Source organism: Euleptes europaea, chromosome 11, assembly GCF_029931775.1.
Source record: "Euleptes europaea isolate rEulEur1 chromosome 11, rEulEur1.hap1, whole genome shotgun sequence".
Classification (NCBI taxonomy): domain Eukaryota; kingdom Metazoa; phylum Chordata; class Lepidosauria; order Squamata; family Sphaerodactylidae; genus Euleptes; species Euleptes europaea.
Genome location: NC_079322.1, coordinates 79,999,996 through 80,020,025, shown reverse-complemented (window position 1 = coordinate 80,020,025; position 20,030 = coordinate 79,999,996). Strand labels below are relative to the sequence as shown.

Sequence of the window (20,030 nt, the reverse complement as noted above, 5' to 3'; positions counted from 1 at the left end):
CCTCCTGCCTCCCAGATCACGGGGATGCCTTCCGGCCTGCCGGCCTTCAAGCAGTGCAGCATTGCACAGGTGAAGCGGCCCCTGCCAGGGGCTTTCAGCCCCTGCTGCCCTCTTGGCCAGGCAGGCCTCCCTCCCTCCCGGTCCCCACACAGCTGGGGCTGGACGGTCAGCCCGGGCCCGAGCGGAGCCGGCGCAGGTGGGGGCCTGGAGCCAGGGCGAGCGGCCCTCGCGGGGGCCGGGGGCCACCCCCACTTCACCCCCCCGCGAGAGGGCCCACCCCTGGCGCCCTCGGGGCCCCCACCCCCCACCTGTCAGCCCCCCTCTTCTCCCCAAGACGGAGGCTGACAAGTCTCAGGGAAAGCGGAGCAAAACCACCGGAAGGAAGGAAGGAAGGAAGGAAGGGGACCCCCCCCACCCCCCACCCCCCGCTGTGGATGCCCTCCCTGGGGCGAGGGATGCCCGCGGCCCCCCTTCCGCAGGCCCCCAGGAGGGGGTCCCAGCTGCCCGCCAGGGGGGCCGCCGCTCTCCAGCCCGCGCCCCCCCCGCCCCCCCCGCCCAGGGCAGGCGGCGGGACCCCCGCCAGTAGGGCCAGCCCCCCCCGCCACCCCCCCCCGGGGCCAGGGGGGCAGCGGGGCGCCTTCGGGCCCCCCCGGGCCGCCAGGGAGGCGGCGGCGGCTGCAGCACCGGGGGGGTCGGGGGGGAAGAGGGGGGGGCTGCCGGGCGACGCCCCCCCCCCACGCTGGCCGCCCCGCCGCCTACCTCGCCAGCCCGGCGGGCGCTCCGCGGCGACTTGGACCCCCGCTGCCCGCCCGCCCCCCGCCCGCCCGGCGCCTGCGCGATGCGGAGGGAGGGAGGGAGGGAGGGAGGGAGCGACGGGGGGGCGCGCGTCCCCCCCCCCGCGCCGGTGCGGGCTGAGCGGCTCTGACGGAAGCCCCCGCCTGCGGGGAAGCTCCGTCGGGGGGGGGGGAGAGAGAGACACACGCCGGGAGCCTTCCTCGCCCCCCCCGCCCCCCAATTCGGAACAGAGGCGGCGGAGGGGGGGGGCAAGTCCGCGTGCTCCAGCCCGGCGTCCCCCACAGCGGCGAGCGCCGCCCCCTGCTGGTAGTCACAGGTACACTGCCTCTGCCCAGGGAGGCTCCGTTGAGCTGGCCAGCCCAGGAAATCTGCCCCTCCTTCATTGGTGTAACCCCGCCCCCCCCCACTGCAAAGCGGCCCTACCTGTTGGAGCAGCAGGTCCCAGGGGCCAAAGGTGCGGAGAAATTCTTCCTTTCCTGAGTGCTGCAGCAGCAGCCCCCAGCCCCAGGAGGATCCCCCCACCCCACCCCACCCCACCCTCCAACCAGGAAGCCCCAAAGTAGCCACTTTGATTTTGGGACACCTGGCAGTCCACATTCAGAACCGGAGGCAGTGTGTGAAAAAGGCTCCTCGGGTCTGCTTGAACCATTTTCCAGGGCCAGCCCAAGCCCCCCCCCCCCCCATCACACTAAGCATTCAGCCCTCCCACACAAACAGCCAGCCATCAGTGGCCCCCAGCACCAACCCCTCTGCCCCTCGGGCCAAGCGTGGCCCACTGCCCCCCTGGAGAAAGGGCAGGGACGGGAGCAGCCTGGCTGCCCCCTGGCCAGGGCATTGCCTGCAGAAGCAGCCGGGGACCCTCCCCAGGGGCAGGGCTGGCAGAGAACCTGGGGGCGAGCACTGCTTTGCTCCCTACAGGGCAGCCCCCTGCCTCTGCACAAGTCTTTCCCCCCCCCACACACACACACACAAAGAGCAGCCACCGGGGGCTCAGCCAATCTGCCACCGAGGCCACTCCAGCTTCTCCACTCAGACCCAGGCCTCTTGGAAGCAACCTAAATGGTGCGTGGCTGTAATTCAGAACAAAACCCAAATCCAAGAATCGGAGCATTTGAAGGAGGAGTTGGTTTTTATACACCAACTTTCTCTACCTTCCCTTCCTCTCCCTGCAACAGAGACCCTGTGAGGTAGGTGGGGCTGAGAGTGTGTGACTGGTCCAAGGTCACCCAGCTGGCTTCGTGTGGAGGAATAGAGAAACCAACCCAGTCCACCGCTCACGTGGGGGAACCAGCCCGAGTCCACCGCTCTGAACCACAACTCCACGCTTGCACATTCGAAGCAGACCAGCACCGTGCATGTCAGGGTTGGGGGGAGGGGGGGACAGAAGCCCAGTACCACAGTCAGCTGGTTGCACAGCCAGCCCCCCCCCCCCAGTTCAAATTCTGCAACCCCACCCCTACCAGTGCCCAGCAGGAACAGACACAACGGACGATGGACGCCAGGGCCTCGGCCTCACCGCATAGCTTTAATGGTTCTTCGGATAACCCCCCCTCCTCCCCGCCCCTCAGGTGCTGTTGGCTTGCTCTTGTTCAAAGAGGGCCATGGCCAGGTGGGAGCGGGAGGCCAGCCCCTCCAGGTTGCTGAGCACGCAGTGGTGGTATAGCTCCTCGCTCAGCCGCGGGTCACAGCTCCTCAGCACGTACTTCTGGACCAGCCCCGGCTCCACAGCCCGGAAGAGGTGGAGGTCCGAGTAGCGCAGGAAAACGTCAAAGACCTCCAGGCCCTCCAGCACCTCATCCCGGTCCAGGATGTCCGCGGCCAGCTTGGTGCGGGCGGCCATGTAGTCTGAGTTGTAGAAGCAGGCCTCGGCAAAGGGATGCCGGTCAAAGTGCCCATCCCGCAGGAAGTCCGTGCCGGAGGAGGAGGAGGCGGCGGCCTGCTCCCCTCGGTAGGTCAGCACAGGGCTGAACTCCTGGAAGTGGACCGGGAAGAAGACCTGCCAGTTGCCGATGGCGTTCATGCGGCAGTGGTTCAGGACCTCCCCCGTCACCTCCGTCCAGACGCTGACCAGGAAGAAGAGCGTGTCCACAGGGTGCTTCTTGGAGACCATGTCCATAAGCTTCACCTGGGAAGGCACCTCCGTCTTGACGCTGACCCAGGGTATCTTCACGTCCGCGTAGCGTTTCTCCAGCTCGGCCACCATGGCTTTGACGCCCGCAAAGACGTCCACCTGACTGACCCGCTGGGCATCGTAGGGGTCATAGATGAAGAGCAGCAGGAGCCCGACGTTGTCGTGCGTGTCCAGGGAATTCATGGCGAACGTGTCGAGGAAACTGCCCGCAAAGTCCCGCTCCTGCACCATGAGTGGCAGCACCAGCTGCACCCGGGTGGCCTCCGTCACGTAGGGCATCGGGATGATCTCCACCTTGCTGAGGGGGCGCAGCAGACTCACCCGCTTGGCCAGCAGGTGCCGGCGGCCCTTCTGGGTGACCGCCTCCAGCAGCAGGTCCAGCTGGTACTCCATGCCCCGGGTGGGGTCAAAGCGGCGGTACCCGTTCAGCAGCTGCCGCTTGTGGAAGCGCAGCCGCGGCTGGTAGCGCCGGTTCAGCTGCTCCAGGGCTGCCTGCAGGATGTCGCCCACGTCCGCCTTGCTGGCCCCCACCAGCTCGCACTTGGGGGCCCCGCTGGGGCAGGAGAAGGAGTGCTGCTCGGTGAAGTACTCCCAGCCGATCACCTCAAAGCGGGACTTGGGCACGAAGGGGGCGTTGATGCCCACAGGCCACGTCAGGCCAGCCTCGCCTGCCGGCATCAGCTCGGTCAGGTTACGGATCTGCACCTGCCAGGAAAGAGGAGACCGGTTCAGCCAGCATGCGCTTCCTCTGGCTTGAGCTGCGACTGCCCGCCAGTGGTCTTCCAAAGCTGTCCAGCTCTCTCAAACACCCCCCTCCCCCCCACTGAACCAAGTCATCAAGGTTGTCTTCTGGAAGGCCAAAGGCAAGGGAACGCTTCGCAGGGAGCATCTCAGATAGGAAGACATCTACTGATGCATAAAGCATGTGTTTGTTGGCTAGATCCCACTTCTTCAGCGGCGTGAAGTGAAACTTCTGTCAGCAGAAATATACCCACAGCTGAGTGGGGTGGGGGGACTCGGCAGCTGGAAAAAGAAGGTTTTAAAAAGCCACAAAACCCAACAGGGGTCAGTTGAAACATTCCTAAGCTATAACCCTTCCCCTACCCGGGTTCTCAAACGTTCTCTTCATTGTTCTGTGTGTATTACAGACAACTAGGAGGACCTTAGATCCCACATCAGATGACCACGGCCTGTCCCTGCACCCTGTGGGAATTCCTCGCAGGGGGAAGACATAGACTGGGCCAAGCACGCTCTCTCATGCGGTTGTAGCAGTAGCAATTATCTCAGCCCCAGTATAAGGAGACACCTGTAGCTACGTCATCCTGTGCTTGCAGTTTTAGGCCTGGGAACATATTTAGCTGATGTAATCTGGGAAAGTTTTTGAAAGGTTATTTTGATGAGACAGCTTATGGTCTTCTATCTAGCTAGTTCAGAAATGTATTCATCATGTGATAAAGCGAACAGATGTGTTTATGCTGATTTGCATATTATAATAGCCAACCAGGTACTTAGAAATAGCCACATGATTGTGATAAGTGACTTCAGAGATTGATCAGATTTTCCTTGGACTGAAGCTCAGCTATCAGATTGAAGGACCCTTGCTTGGTAAGATATAGGGATCCTTTTGGCTTATTTGACATTCCTTAAGAGCAATGAATAAGTGACTGAATTCTGATTTGTTCTAACAGACAACTAGTTTTAGTATGCATTAAAACAATGTTAGGAGATTTGACTGTGCTTGCCTGCTTAATTACATTCTGTACGAGTTCAATGTTAGTTCTTCATTTTATACTGTCTTGTTTAATAAAACGAATCTTTCCCTTTTTCAATAAAGAAAGATTCACACAGGTGTCAATTCATTTGCTGGTTACCTGAACAGAGAAATAAAGGACCCACAGTCCTGGAAAATAAATTGTATTATCAAAAGGTTGGAAGAAGTGTAAGCCTTTTCTAATTTGATAAAGCAAGGAAAATTTTGATACGGTGAATCCCAGCCATGAGCAAAGCCTTGACTTATTCTCAGTTCACATTTCTCTGAATGTTACGGGCAGAGACATTGTCCGTTACAAGGTGGCCTTCTGGGCAGGAGCCCTGGTCACGAAAGGGGGACCCCATGGTTTGCTGGAACAGCCGTGCTACTCTGCTGCAACAGAAGCAAGACGGGCCCGGAAGGGCAAAGTTGCTGTGGGGCCCACAACCCCTCCCCGTGTGAGCCCCTGACAAAGTGGTTTGAGCCGACAAAAGGTAACGTTTGCATCAATCTGTTAGCCTTTGAGGTGCCAAACGGCTCCCTCTGGTCAAGGCCGGACAAGACAATGCCTTCAACTTCCGCTTAGAAGGTCCCCACCCACCCTCTTTTAAGCATCCCATGCATGGCTGGGGTGGTGTGCCCAGGACAGGATCCTTCTCCCTCTGCCCCCGCCCCCACTCCCCCTCTCCCTAAAGCAGGTGCCTGCAGGCCACGGCCCAGCCTGCTCCCAACGCAGACCCGGACTGCTGGGGTTTCCCAGGGGCCACGCCAGCCCGTGTGTGAAAGAGAATTGGCACCAGGCCTCGGGAATCAGAACCCCGTCACCCCCCGCCCCACCCTCCCCGCCAAGTTCCATCCATAGGCCTCTCCCCCCCAGCCCCTGCTACCTGCAGCTGTTCAATCTCTCGGTAGGTCTTCTCCAGCTGGATCCTGCTGAACCTCTTGTGCAGGCTGTACATGAGGGAGGCCTCCGTGACGGGGTGCACCGTGACCGCCCCCCACAGGCCCTGCCCCTCTTCCTTCTCTGGGTCTGCATTCTTAGCTAGCTCATAAGTCAGGTACAGCTGGCCCTGGGTGGGGGGGGGGGGAAGAGAGACAAACGTTGTGGTCCTCTGCGGGGGCCACAACTTCCCCAGTTTATGATGAACACCACACACACTCCAGGCAAAGCCCCCACCCCCAGTCATTTGAGACTCACGCCTTGGGCAAAGAATTAACAAGAACCCTCCAGCCAGACTGCCCCATGGCCAAGTGGGGGTTGGAACCCCCAGGCCCCTCTCTCCATACTCTGCCCACAGCATCCCTCTGGCAATTTGGGGGTGGGGAGACCCCAGCCCAGTGCAGGCTGTGAGACGGCCTGTACTAGCCTTCATGGCAAGTGGGGCCTAATTCTCACTGCCGAGCCTTGAAGCCACTCCAGCGCACTAGCAATCGCAGTGGGGGACCCCCCCCCCCAGCCTTTTGGAACATGCTTTGGATGGGAAGACTCTCATCTGTATCGGTGACTAAAAGGATTTAACTCCAGATCTTTCACACAAGGTGCGGATACCTGTATCAACCAGATAAACGGTCTGTATGGAAGGCTAACACAGCCCAGAAATAGAACAAGTAGTATGTATTCCACGCCAGTCGGCTCTTTAATTTTATAGAATATATTGAGCACAGAGCCAAATTGGAAGACTTCCCTACACGCATACCTAGTTTGTTACAATTCCACTATAATACTGTTATACACACTGAATGATGCTTACGTGTGCATTATAAGTGATTGTATTAGGCCATTGATGAGGGCCAGGGGGCCAAAATGCGTTTGGATTGTGGTTTCAGTTTATCAACCTGTAGCAGTTGGAGAAGGTGGCAGCCCTTTCTAATTTGATAAAACGGGGAGGATTGTGATACTGTGAAGAGCAGGCCAAGAGCAAAAGCCCTGAGTTATTTTCAGTTCACAGCTCTCTGGAGTTACGGGGGGAAGCCTTTGCTCGTTACAAGTTTATCAACCTGTAGCACTTGCCAATTGTGTTTTCTTTTAATATAGCTTTTATTGTTTTTAATACAGACATTAGTGCCTTAAAATAAAACAATTTCTATACTTAATTGGCCCTGACCTGGATGGCCCAGGCTAGCCTGATCTTGTCAGATCTCAGAATCTGAGATTCTGACGAGATCGGGGGGTGGGGGGTGGGCTTCTGCCACCTGGCCTGCCTTTTAACCAGTTTGGGAACCAACATTGTCTGTGGAGCTTTGCCAGGTGCTGAATTCAAGGTTCATCGCATCCACAGCAGTTCACACAATCCACTGACCCAGTAAACTGTTCAAAACCCGTGAGAAGTTCAGGCAGGATTTATTCTTCACCATTGTGAAGTGGCGCCCTGACCTGGATGGCCCAGGCTAGCCTGATCTCGTCAGATCTCAGAAGCTAAGCAGGGTCAGCCCTGGTTAGTATCTGGATGAGGAACCACCAAGGAAGTCCAGGGTTGCTGTGCAGAGGAAGGCACTGGCAAACCACCTCTGTTAGTCTCTTGCCTTGAAAACCTCATAAGGGGTCAGCTGCGACTTGACGGCACTTTACAAGCATACTTAATTGAGTCTTTTCCCACTCAACCTTTGGTCACCCAATATTACAACAATTTCTGCCTTAGTCACACCTCTTATGTCCTTCTCCACCTCAACACCTGCCTGGTGGCTTTTGATGCGGCTGCCTGGGTCTGACGGGGAGAAATGCCTCCTTTCCCTTCGCTTTTCACTATCCTGAGCTCGGGCTGGGGATCAGTGGACACAGGACAAAGAAGACAGCTGTAGTCCACAAAAACAACTGCCATGAGCAACCTGCTGGGGGCTACTCTGACTGCAACAGGCTGCGTGGGGCTGCCCCCGCCAGATGCCCTGCCTTCCAACCCTCCTCCCTGCGTGGAACTCTCACTGCTTCCTGGCATTGAGCGTTACCCCTTTAAGCCTGCTCTGTGCCCATACAGACCCCCTGCCGCTTAGCTGTTGCAACGACAGACCTCCCGAATGAGCCAGGGTGCTGGCAGGTGCACCCACAGAGCTGCAGCACAGGGCCTTTACCCCTGGCTGCCAGCCACGCTTTGCAGGTTCCACCTGGATCCAGATGCTTGCCAGAGAGGTGGGCACCAAGCCAGCCTCATATCCCCACACTGACCCCCAACAGCAGCCCCGCCAGCCAGCCCCACCTCGGCGCCTCAGGGGCGGTACCTGATGCTGCGAGACACAGCTGATGCCCAGGAAGTCCACGATGCATCGCCCCAGCCACTCGTCCGGGCGCACGCTGAGGATTTCGTTGCGACAGCTGTCCAGGTAGGGGTGCAGCTTCAGGAGCAGGCTGCGGGAAAGCAGGTAGCCGAAGCCCCCGTGGCAGTAGCGGGCCCGCTCGTCCCCCCCGATGAACTCCTCCGCCCGCCCCAGGTAGACGTCCCGGTCGATGCTGAGGCGGCTCACGAGGGCCTTGACCTGCTCCGCGTGGGCGTAGGTGTCGTCCTGCATGACGAAGAACCAGTCGTAGTCGCCCCCCAAGTGCTGGTGAATGTAGCGCACCGTCTCGTACATCAGCCAGACGGGGCGCTCGTCGCCGTGGGACACCAGCGTCATGCCGTGGGGCGCCTTGGCGCCGCGCAGGCCCGTGAAGTACAGCAGGTGCGGGAAGTGGTGGGCCACGGTCTGGTTGACGGCCACGGCCAAGGTGCTCAGGGTCGCCTTCGAGCTCAGCACAGCCACAAAGAGGCGCTCGCGGAAGCCCAGCTCCGTCTGCACGTATCGCGTCCTGCGGGGCGGGGGGGGGGGGGGAAAGAGGCCGCGGTGTTCATCGGGCCCCGTGGGCGGTGGGGGCTCCTGGCCCCGGCAAGACGGCCTGCGCCCGACAGGGGGGCCAGGGGGGTCTTCTGCACCACGGGCCGCGATCGGTCAGGCCGGCTGCCGAGGGGAGCAGCCTACGGCAGCTCTCGCAGGCCGACGGGACGGGACCGGGCGGCACCCGCCAAACCTCCCTGAGCCGCTCAGAAACCCAGCGCCCCGCCGCTCGCCCGCCCGCCCGCCCGCTCGGCCCGCGAAAGCAGGGCGGCTCAGGACACCACGCCGTCCAGGATGCAGCAGCAGCAGCAGCAGCAGCAGCAGCAGCGCTCCAGTGAGGCGGGCAGGGGCAGCGCGCGCGTGTGCGCGTGGGGCCAGCAGAGGGGCCCCCAGCCCCGCCAGCCCCGCCAGGCCCCCCTGCCGTGCAGCCCCGCTCCCCACACGGGCCTCCAAGCGCGGAGGGAAGCCGCGGCCAAGGGAGGGGTCTGCGTGCTGCGCCCCCCCCCCGGGGCCCTTGCCCGGGACGGTCCCGTTCAATCCCGCCTCGGCCATGAACGGGGCCTCCTTCCCCCCTCCCATCCCCCTCCCCCCCCAGAATACAGGGGACGACAGTGGCCGACCTGACAGGGCTGCTGTCCAGGCACAGCACTCCAGAACCGCTGGGCGCGGGGGCCCCCCCTGCCCGGGCCCCCTCCCGGCGGGCAGACCCCCCCCCGGCCCCCCGCCCGCGGCAGCCTTACCGGAGCACCTTCTTGTGGGGCTTGCTGGGGTCCCGGTAGTAGGGGACGATGCGGGGCCGGAAGTCCTCTTCCCGGGGAGGGGCGGCGGGGCGGTCGGGGGGGTGCAGGCAGGGGGGCTGGGGGCCGTCGGGGGGCCCCCCCTGGCTCCAGGAGGCGCGCAGGAGGCTCAGGCTGCAGCCCAGCGACAAGCCCAGCAGCAGCGGCAGCGCCGGCCGCACCGACGCCGCCGCCCCCGCCGCCCCCCGCATCGCAAGACCCCCACCCAAGCAACCCACCCACCCACCCGCGGCACACGGACGACCAGCGGGGACCCCGGGGGGCGGGGCCGCCGCTCGAGCCTGCCGGGGAGGGAGGGAGGGAGGGAGGGAGGGAGGGACGGGCCGACCCTCCCCCGACCCCCTCTCACCCGACGGGGCCCCCGCGCCGCTCCAGCGGGCCCAAGGGGGCTGCGGGCGGGCGGGCGGGCGACGGGCCTGCCCACCCCCGGAACCACCGCTGCGGGCGGAGGGGGCCCGCTGGCCGCCGTCCGCTCCGCACGGGTGTGGGGGAGGGGGCCCCGCAGGAAAGGAGCCCCGCCCGAGCGAGCCAGTCGCGCCCCTGGCCGGCCCCCCCTCCCCCCCTTAAAAACAGGGCGCGCCTGACCCGCGCGCGCCACGTCCACACGCGCGCAGAGCCCCCGAGAAAGGGGAAGCAGCCCCGCCGGCTGGGCTGGGCTGGGCGGGCGGACTACATTTCCCAGCGTGCCGTGCGGCCGGCCGCGGGGCAGGCCGGGCCTTGTAGTGCGGCGGCGAGGAGCGCGCCCGCCGACCGACTCCTTTTCCCAGCGGCGCTCGGGGCCCGGCGTGCGCTGACGTCGCAGGCGGCGATTGGCGGCGGCGCCGGAGGGGGCGGAGCGTGCGCACGCGGCAGCCGCTGTCCTGTGGCGACAGACGAGGAACCCGCCGAGCCCCGTCGGCCGGTATCCGTGAGGGGAGCGGAGGGGAGAGGAGAGGAGAGGAGGGAGGCCGCCGCCGCCGCCAGGACAACAGCAACAACAGCAGCCCGGTGAGGGAGGGAGGGTCGGGCGGCGGGGGACGCCTCCTCCCCCCCCCTCGCCCGGGCGGCAGGCGGCGTGGCCGGCGGGTTGCAGGGAGGCCGTGGGGCCCGGCGGGCGGGCGGGCGGGCGGGCGGACAGGGCACCCGGCGCTTCGCCGCGGCCTGGGCCGGGAGGCGGCGTGGGTGGGGCGGAGTGGGGCGGGGCGGGTGGGCTTCTTGCAGGGGGCCCTCTGACTCCCCCCTCCCCTCCCCTCGTGCCGGCAGCGGGGGTCCGGGGTTTCCGGGTCGGGCGCCGCGATGCCGTCGGACCTGGCCAAGAAGAAGGCGGCCAAGAAGAAGGAGGCGGCCAAGGCCCGGCAGCGGCCCAAGCGCGGCCCCGACGACAACAGCGAGGCCGAGATGGAGCTCAAGCGCGACGCCGCCGACGGCGCCGGCGAGGCCGGTGAGAGAGCCCGGGGGGGGCGGCGGCGGCGGCGGCGGCAGACTCCCCTCCGCAGCCCCCCCTCCCTCCCTCCGCATGCGGCTGGGTGGGTGGGGGGACGGGGGCCAAGGTGGAGGCATCCTTCTTTCGGGGAGGGGGCTGGGGGGGGGAGAGGGGCTTCTCTGCGCGCGGCGCCCGCCCCTTCTCACGGCCCCTTCCCCACCGGCGGCGGCGGCGGCAGAGGTGGACGCGGCGGCGCGGGCCCTGGAGGAGTTCGAGCTGCGGAAGGCGGCGGCGCGGGCGGTGACGGGGGCGCTGGCCTCCCACCCCAACAGCACCGACGTCCACATCATCAGCCTCTCGCTCACCTTCCACGGGCAGGAGCTGCTCAGCGACACCACGCTGGAGCTCAACTCCGGACGGCGCTACGGCCTCATCGGCCTCAACGGCACCGGTGAGCAGCGGCCTCCGGCGGGGGCAGTTCTCCCCCCCCCAGCCCCCCCCCCTCACACGAGCGAGGCCCTCGGTTTCTGCGCCGGCAGCAGCAGCGACTGGTCCTGGGCCCTCTGCTGTTAAAGCGGCCAGACTTCACAGAGGAGAGGGTTGGGGGCTTTGCATTGCTTAACGTTACAGAGGAGCTCGTTCTCCAGCAGGAAACTTTCGTGTTCGTTTAGCAGAATGTTTGTCCTTTCAGGAAGGGCTTTCTATCTTCCCCCCCCATAATCTGGGCTGGGGGAGTGTGAAGCAAATGGGAAAATTACCCGTCCTTACTGAGGTTTGCCACCCAGCTCTCCTCCCCCTCCCCCCCCCCCCCGCAATTGGCCCGTTCCTCACTTACAGCCTGGTCTTCAGCATGTTGGATCCGGACTGGGAAGGGGCGGGTTCCAATCTCGGTCCAGCCCTGTTCTCTTAGCTCCACTACCTCGCAGGGCTGTAAGAACCAAAATGAAAAGGAGCCATCTTCGATTCATTGGGCAGCAGGGGGGGCCTCAAGTCAGAGCGGTCCCAGGAGGGCCGAATTAGCTCTTGTAGTGGCAATTCTGGTTTGTTTTCTCAACATGTGTTTTGATTGGATTCAGTCTCCAAAAGTCTTAGACCTGGATGGCCCAGGCTAGCCTGATCTCATCAGATCTCAGAAGCTAAGCAGGGTCAGCCCTGGTTAGTGTTTGGATGGGAGACCACCAAAGAAGTCCAGGGTTGCTGTTCAGAGGAAGGCACTGGCAAACCACCTCTGTTAGTCTCTTGCCATGAAAACCCCAAAAAGGGGTCGCCATAAGTTGGCTGCGACTTGACGGCACTTTACACACACACCTGAGGAAGCTTTTGAGGGTGAGAGGGTGGGCTGCTGGCCCCTGGTGTTTGGTCCTGTGTAGGGCGGTTGACTTGCAGGAAAGGGCACCAGCTGGCTTCCGATGAGGGTACCAATGGGCACTGGGCCGAGCAGTCCTCAGGCCCGGCTATGGCACTGAACTCTTCAGGTTCTTGGACCAGCTGACCTGTGTGGCCCCTTCCAACTCCTCTGGTTCTTTTCACTCTGACAGGAGGAGGATGGGGGCGGGGCGCTGGGTGGTCTTGCGATCTGCAGGTGGAGTGCCCAGTCTTTTCTAGTGTTTCTAGTGCCCTTTGAGTGTTATGGGCACAGTGGGCTCCCCGTCCTTGTCTGGAGGTGGTACTGGCAAGTCCCTGTCTGTACTTGGATCACAGAGACCGTTCTGCTCTGTTAGACTGATCCCTCCCTCTGGCCTTTCTAGGAAAGTCCATGTTGCTGTCTGCCATTGGGAAGCGGGAGGTGCCCATCCCAGAGCACATAGACATCTACCACCTGACGCGGGAGATGCCGCCCAGTGAGAAGACGCCGCTGCAGTGCGTCATGGAGGTGGACACGGAAAGAGCCATGCTAGAGCGGGAAGCCGAGCGGCTTGCTCACGAGGATGGTAACAGCACAGGCTCCCTGGGGTGCACCTGGGGGAGGGTGTGTGTGCTTTTTTTCTGTGCCTGAGTGGCAACATGGGGATCTCCAGAGGTGGGGATGCCCCCGCTGACTGTTTTTCCCCCCTGCCTCGCAAAGCCGAATGTGAGAAGCTGATGGAGCTCTACGAGCGGCTGGAAGAGCTTGACGCGGACAAGGCTGAGACGCGCGCCTCCCGGATCCTCCACGGCCTGGGCTTCACCCCCCTCATGCAAAGGAAGAAGCTGAAGGACTTCAGTGGGGGCTGGCGGATGCGGGTGGCTCTTGCCAGGTAGGCGGCTGGTGGGGGGGCTGCTTTTCCTCCCTCCTCCACCCCACCCTGCTCGCTGGGTAGGACCCCTCCTCCCAGCCTCTTCTTGCTCTCCTCTGTAGGGCTTTGTTCATCCGGCCATTCATGCTGCTTCTGGACGAGCCCACAAACCACCTGGACCTGGATGCCTGCGTGTGGCTGGAGGAGGAGCTGAAGACGTGAGTGGTGTGGCTGTGGCCGAGGCGCCCTGGGGCGGGCTCCAGTGCTGAACACTCCCTCCCCTGGTCTGTCTGGATGCGTCCCCTCAGGCTTGCCTTGGCTTTGCAGGTTCAAGCGCATCCTCGTGTTGATCTCTCACTCCCAGGACTTCCTCAACGGGGTCTGCACCAACATAATTCACATGCACAACCGCAAACTCAAGTACTACACGGTGAGCCAGGGGGCTGGAGAAGGGGCTAAGCTTTGGGTTGGCCGTCTAGAGGGCCTCCGCTGCTCTGAAGGTGTGGGCCTGACTTGGAGTTGCCTCCCACGTCCCGTTGTGGGTCAGAGCTCCAAGAGCGGCAGCGGTGGGATCGTATCTCAGAAGACTCAAGGTTGCTTTCCTGCTCCTCTCCTTTAGGGCAACTACGACCAGTACGTCAAGACCCGCCTAGAGCTGGAGGAGAACCAGATGAAGAGGTTCCACTGGGAGCAGGATCAGATTGCCCACATGAAGGTAGCGCTCCTGTCCCAGCTGCGGCCGACCTCTCGTTTGGCCTGTAGAGGGCAACATTTGGTGCCTGCTTTGGGGTGGGGCCGCACGGTTAGCTGCCATGCCAACAGAGGCGTCTTTGGCCTGTTGCAGAACTACATTGCGCGCTTTGGTCACGGCAGCGCCAAGTTAGCCCGCCAGGCACAGAGCAAGGAGAAGACGCTCCAGAAGATGATGGCGTCAGGGCTGACGGAACGGGTGATCAGCGATAAGGTAAGGGCAAGGCGAGATGGTGGAGAGTGGGGGGGATGGAAGCTGAGGCCCCCTGGGACACGGCAGGCTTGGCCCTTAGCTCAGAGGGTCAACGGGCTCTTCTCTCCACCTCTCTCTCCAGACGCTTTCATTTTACTTCCCTTCCTGTGGGAAGATCCCCCCACCTGTCATCATGGTGCAGAACGTGAGCTTCCAGTACACCAAGAATGGGGTGAGTGGCAATGGTGGTGTTGCAGTAGCAATGATCTCATCCCCAGTACAAGGAAACACCTGTTTGCTATGTCATCCTTTGCTTGCAGTTTTAGTTTTTAGCTGATGTAATGGGGGAAGTTTTTGGGAAAGTTTTAAAAGGTTATTTTGATGAGATAGTTTCTGGTCTTTTATCTAGCTCTTTCAGATATGTATTGATCATGTGATAAAGTGAGCAGGTGTGTATGCTGACTTGCTTATTATGATAGCCAACCAGGTATTTAGCAATAGTCACATGATTGTGATAAGTGACTTCAGAGATTGATCAGATAGATAAGTTTTGCTATAACTATGCATGAATCTGAGGACCAAATTAGATTTCCTTGGACTGAAGCTCAGAGATTGAAGGACCCTTGCTTGGTAAGATATAGGGATCCTTTTGGCTTAATTGATATTCCTTAAGAGCAAAGAATAAGAGACTGAATTCTGATTTATTCTAACAGACAACTAGTTTTAATATGCATTAAAATAATGTTAAGAGAATTGATTATACTTGCCTGCTTAATTACATTATGTATAAGTTCAATAATATTAGTATTATATGTTATACCGTCTTGTTTATTAAAAAGAACCTTTCCTTTTGTTAATAAAAGTTAGAAAGATTCACACAGGTGTCAATTCATTTGCTGGTTACCTAAACAGAGAAACGAAGGACCTATGTCCTGAGAAAAATATTGTACTATCAAAACGGCTAGAACAGGCGTTAAGCCTTTTCTAATTTGATAAAACGGGGAGGATTGTGATGCTGTGAATAGCGGCCAAGAGCAAAGCCTTGAGCTATTTTCAGTTCATAGTTCTCTGAAGTTACGGGCCGAAATCCAGTCCGTTACAGTGGGGGCGTCAGGAGAACGTATCTCATGGAGTGGCCTGCTCTAGCCTGCATCTCTGTGGTTTTAGCCCTGGATTTACACCAACCTGGAGTTTGGGATTGATTTGGATACACGGGTGGCGCTGGTGGGGCCGAATGGAGCCGGAAAGTCCACTCTGCTCAAGCTCCTCACGGGTGAGGTGAGTGCCCTCCGCTGCCCTCGGAGCTCCTGGCTGGCGGGGGAGGAAGTGGGGGGGGCGGGGGGCTGGCCGGTTGGTTGGCCAGCCCCCAGACTGGGTTTCTGTGCTCACGGCACCTCTTATACCTTCTCAGCTCCTGCCCACTGACGGGATGATCCGCAAACACTCGCACGTCAAGATTGGCAGATACCACCAGGTGTTCTTGGGAAGCCTTCTGCCCGCTCCTTAGTGTGTGGGGGGGTGAGAACGGAGGAGGCGGGGGGGTCGTGTTTCCTTCCTGCCTCTGGGGGCCCTTCCCAAGCGGCAGTGGCGGGACCTTGCTGCGAAAGGCGCCAGGCCCCTGCTGCTCTGGCTTGGAGGGCCTGCTGCTTGGTGTGGGGGGCCTCCCTCACCCCTCTCTTTTCCCTGCCTCCAGCACTTGCAAGAGCAGCTGGACCTGGATCTTTCCCCCCTGGAGTACATGATGAAGTGCTACCCAGAGATCAAGGAGAAAGAGGAGATGCGCAAGATCATTGGCCGCTACGGGCTGACAGGGAAGCAGCAGGTGGGTTGTGGGGGGGGGGGCTATGGCATCTGGCCATCTTTGGCAGCCGAAAGGGGAGAGGTGTTTTCTTGAGGGGCCTGAGGAGGACAGCTGAGCTTTGGGACTGGAAAGAGAGCCCCCCCCCCCCCCCGGGTGTCTGTCCTGGGTCTTCTCTGCGCAGAACGTCAGATGTGCTGTCACCGCTCAAGCCCCTGAGAGCACCCCCCCATCAGCAGCTTGTGCTGTGGTCGCTTGGAGCTGGGGGAGGGGTGCTACTTCAATGCTTCCCAAGTGAGGGCAGCCAGTGGGTGAGGCACAGGTGTGGAGGCTCCCTGCCCCGCTGCTGTCAGGACTGAGGCTCCCAGGGGCTCTTCCCTGGAGGTGGTTTGGAATCTCCTGCTGTGCCTTCTTGTTGGCTGCTCAGGCCGGGTAGTTTGTGCTTCAGCCAGGGGAGTCTGTGCTGGTTCCCAGTTGGAGGAAGCACAATACACACCCCTGACAGGAGAGGTTCTGGGGCTCAAGCAGGGAGGAGGCGGCTTTGGAGAGAGACAACAGGAGGGCCTGAGACACCGCTCAGCCCTGCCACCTGTGCCAGCAACTGGCTGGCAGCCTGCCTCATCGGCTGTAGGAGAAGAAAAAGAATCATGGAAATATAGAGCTGGAAGGGACCTCCAGGGTCATCTAGTCCAACCCCCTGCACAATGAAGGAAATTCACAACTACCTCCCCCACACACACACACACACTCCCAATGACCCCTGCTTCATGCCCAGAAGATGGCCCAATCAGGCCTGAAGAAAAATGGCTTCCTGACTCCAAAGTGGGGATTGGCATTACCCTGGGCATTTAAGAAAGGGGCCACGAGAGCCGAGCCCTGACCCTCCCTCCTCGTGATCTGGCAGGTCAGCCCAATCCGGAACCTGTCGGACGGGCAGAAGTGCCGCGTGTGCTTCGCGTGGCTGGCCTGGCAGACCCCACACATGCTCTTCCTGGACGAGCCCACCAACCACCTGGACATCGAGACCATCGACGCCCTGGCAGACGCCATCAGTGACTTCGAGGGGGGCATGATGCTCGTCAGCCATGACTTCCGGCTCATCCAGCAGGTCGGTTGGGGAAGGGGGGAGGTGAAGTGCGGAGCCCCCAGGGGGGAGGGGTGTTTGGCTTAACTATTATTTCAAACATCAGTACGCTGCCTTCCCTCCCAAATAAGATCCCCAAGCTGGCAAACATTAAGACATTAAAACAGCCTTTAAAATACGCGCATGTAAAATCTTTGAACCATTCAATAAAACAGCTTAATGGACAAACACGTATAACAGACCCAGGTAAGAGAGCCATGAAAGGTTAGTGGGGGTGGGGGCGTTATGCAAACACAAGAAGTCTTCACTCACTGGTGGGAGAAAGGCAAGTCCCCCTCTTGGGAGGGAGTGCCAAAGTTTCAGCACCACAGCTAAGAAGGCCCTTCCTGGGGTTGTCTGGTCTCAGTTGGCAGGGGCCTCCAACGATGACAGGAGCGGGTGGTGGGGAGGGCTCAGGTGTGCTGGCCCCAAGCCTTATAGGGCCTTGAAGGTCAATGCTGGCACCTTGAGCTGGGCCTGGAAGCAAACTGGGAGCCAGTGTATCTGGAACAAGACTGGAGTGATCTGGTCCCCATGACCCACAGCATTCTGTACCAGTGGTACCTTCCAGACGGTCTTCAAGGGCAGCCCCATGTAAAGCGCCAACGCTGGTAAAAGTCACCTTTGGACACTTTTTATCCAAAGAAGGCCTGGATCCAGCAGCACCCCCCAAGTCACATCCCTGCTTCTTTAGGTAGGAGGGGTGCAACCCCATCCAGAACTGGAGGTGTCCAAATCCTGGGTCAGACCTTCTCCCCCCCCCCCCCCGCATCATAAATATCTCAGTTTGGTTAGGATTAAGTTTCAGCTCGTTCACCTTCATCCCTCCCAAACCTTCCTCCAGGCGCCTCTTCATGGTTTCCACACATCTGGTGGAAGTGTGAGAAGGTAGGCCATCGAACCAGGGGACGAACTCTCAGAAGCATGGTCTGGGGCATGAGCGTAGTGGGCCAGCGTGGGGAGCAGGGTGGAAACGCCCACTGGGCAGATTCTGTAAGAAAGGAAGAGGCAGATGCTTGGGACGATGGCCGGAGGTACCACCACAAGGACCGTAACGCCCTTTGCAAATGCTTCAGCCCACGCGCAGAGTCTGGGGCTCTTAAGTGAACTGCTGCTGAAGAGTTGGAAGAGAGAGCCGTCTCCCACTCAAGAACTCAGGCTCCTGATAAGAGCTGGTTTGCAGTCGGTCGGGACAGAAACAGGAATACCTGTTCACACATCGATTGGTGGAATTCACTGTGTGGAACAGCCGCCGGCTTAAGGAGGCTTTTAAAAAGAGAGAGATCTGTCAACGGTTCTGTTTGGGCAGAAAGGTGGGATATAAATGCTGCAGTAGACCAAACAGTAGCTTGGCCTTGACAGCTACAAGAAACCTCCACAATCCTGGGCATTCTACCTGTGAATACCAGCAGCCATGGCCTGAATGGTTTTCTTGACTTTCACCAAGGCCCGTTGGTGTATTAAAAAGTGCACAGGCTGGGGGCTGGGGACCCAATCCTGTGTGAGTTGCGGGTTCTTCTTGGTTCCCACGCACACACTGCCTGGTTTGGTGTGCAGCTGTGGAGGGAGGGTTTCCGTCTCTTCCCTCCATGTGGCAGTCCCAGGGAGATTCTCTTTGGCCTGTTGGAGAAAGCCACGTTGTGCACCGGAGGGTTTCCCAACAGGCCAAATATCTCTTCCCCAGTCTCAATGCTGTTTCAGCTCAGGAAACTGGGAGGGGGGAGGCTGAAGTCCCCTCCCCCACTCTTCACGCAGGCCAAAGTCGCAGCCTAAAGTGGGCCATTAGTTTGTGGGTCCCAGACCCAGCTGGTGACCAAGAGGGACGGGCTCTCTGCTGCCTCTGTCTGGAGCAGGCGTGCATTGGGCGTGCCTTGAGCAAATGCATCTCTGCTCTCGTCCAGGTGGCCCAAGAAATCTGGGTGTGCGAGAAGCAGACGATCACCAAGTGGCCGGGCGACATCCTCTCCTACAAGGAGCACCTGAAGTCCAAACTGGCTGGGGAGGAGCCACAGCTAACCAAGAGGACCCACAATGTGTGAGTGTGGCCGGCCCGGCCAGGGCCGTCGCTGGAGACGGGGGCCAGCCCCTGGCCCGGCTGAACAGACCTGCCGCCGGGGCAGGAACAGACTGCGGCCGCCTGGTCCTCTGGGGCCCATCACAGCCGCTTCTGCTGTCGCTCCTGGCCGAGCGCTCGGGTCGTCTCCCCACTGCCAGCTGTCCGCCTCCTGGGCTCTGCTGACCATGTCCCCGTTGGCCTGGGTAGCCGGACACCAGTTCTCCAGGTCTGCTGAGCCTTTCTTGTCGTCTTCTGTATGTGTGAAAGAGCCTCCCTACCCCCCCCCCGCTTGCCGCCACCCAGGCCTGGAGCACCTGACTTTCCGCTTCAGCCTCTGTACCTCACTTTCTTTGGGCCTGTGTTTGTTTTTAACAGTTATTTATCGGGATACTATCCAGGCCTGCCCGAGACATTATGAATCAATAAAGATGGGGGTGGGGAAACATCCAGCTATTCTGCCTGCTTCTTCTGGAGACGGGAAAGGGGGGGACAACAGAGGCCAGGAGCCCCCTTCTTTCCTGTATCCCCCCTTGGGCACCAACTTTTCCAGCCTATCCCTTAACGATCTGGATGCGCAAACGGGAGGAAATGTCATCAGCATCAGAACTGCATCTGTCAATAAAGCCTTTTGAACTGAGTTGTTTTTGGTCTGAAACCTGCTCCTTGCATTCAAGTTTTGTTTTTTTTTTGAAGTAAATTTTTTAATTCAACGATACAATCCTTTACAATTTTATCTATAATAATAAATTTCCTTAATCTCCCCCCTTCCCCCACCCTACCCCCGAACACAATTTCATAACAGAATCTTTAACCAGGAGCACAGATTTTTCAGTTTCTGAATTATGTTAGGGTTGGCTTCCCCGCTTTTTACCCATTCCATATACAGAGACCCCTTGTCCTTTATTCCCTTTATTTTACTATCCCACGGTAAGTCCTTAGTAAGGTATGCGACTATGTCTGATTGTATATATTCGTAGAAGTAATCGTTCCAACATTCCAAAGTCTTTTGAAAAGCTTCAAAATAAGATTCCAAATTAGGCAATCCCCATCCTAATTCCTCTTGTGGAGTGTGTAATATTTTTTTCTGGATTCTAGACTTTTTTTCTCCAAATACCCAATTTTTAATCTTTGTATTCCATAATTTAAAGTATTTCTGGTTTATTTCAATTGGTAAAACCTGAAATAAATACATTAATTTTGGTATAATAAATATCT

The 20,030-nt window shown here is 59.6% G+C and overlaps 2 protein-coding genes across 2 annotated transcripts; one reads left to right on the top strand and one right to left on the bottom strand.

Moving 5' to 3' along the window:
- Window positions 1-2,359: 2,359 nt before the first annotated feature.
- Window positions 2,360-9,468, bottom strand: CHPF2 (chondroitin polymerizing factor 2). Its single transcript, XM_056857779.1, has 4 exons — window positions 9,221-9,468; window positions 7,890-8,454; window positions 5,564-5,746; window positions 2,360-3,631 (listed from the first exon to the last, which is right to left on the bottom strand). The coding sequence occupies exons 1-4, from the start codon at window positions 9,466-9,468 to the stop codon at window positions 2,360-2,362; spliced, it is 2,268 nt and encodes a 755-aa protein (XP_056713757.1).
- A 1,079-nt stretch (window positions 9,469-10,547) lies between these two features.
- Window positions 10,548-18,856, top strand: ABCF2 (ATP binding cassette subfamily F member 2). Its single transcript, XM_056857789.1, has 14 exons — window positions 10,548-10,682; window positions 10,891-11,130; window positions 12,428-12,610; window positions 12,745-12,916; window positions 13,018-13,113; window positions 13,223-13,325; window positions 13,515-13,610; window positions 13,740-13,859; window positions 13,981-14,070; window positions 15,006-15,116; window positions 15,250-15,312; window positions 15,532-15,660; window positions 16,541-16,744; window positions 18,661-18,856. Exons 1-14 carry the CDS (start codon window positions 10,553-10,555, stop codon window positions 18,796-18,798), a joined length of 1,875 nt encoding a protein of 624 aa, XP_056713767.1. The 5' UTR covers window positions 10,548-10,552; the 3' UTR covers window positions 18,799-18,856.
- Window positions 18,857-20,030: the final 1,174 nt, after the last annotated feature.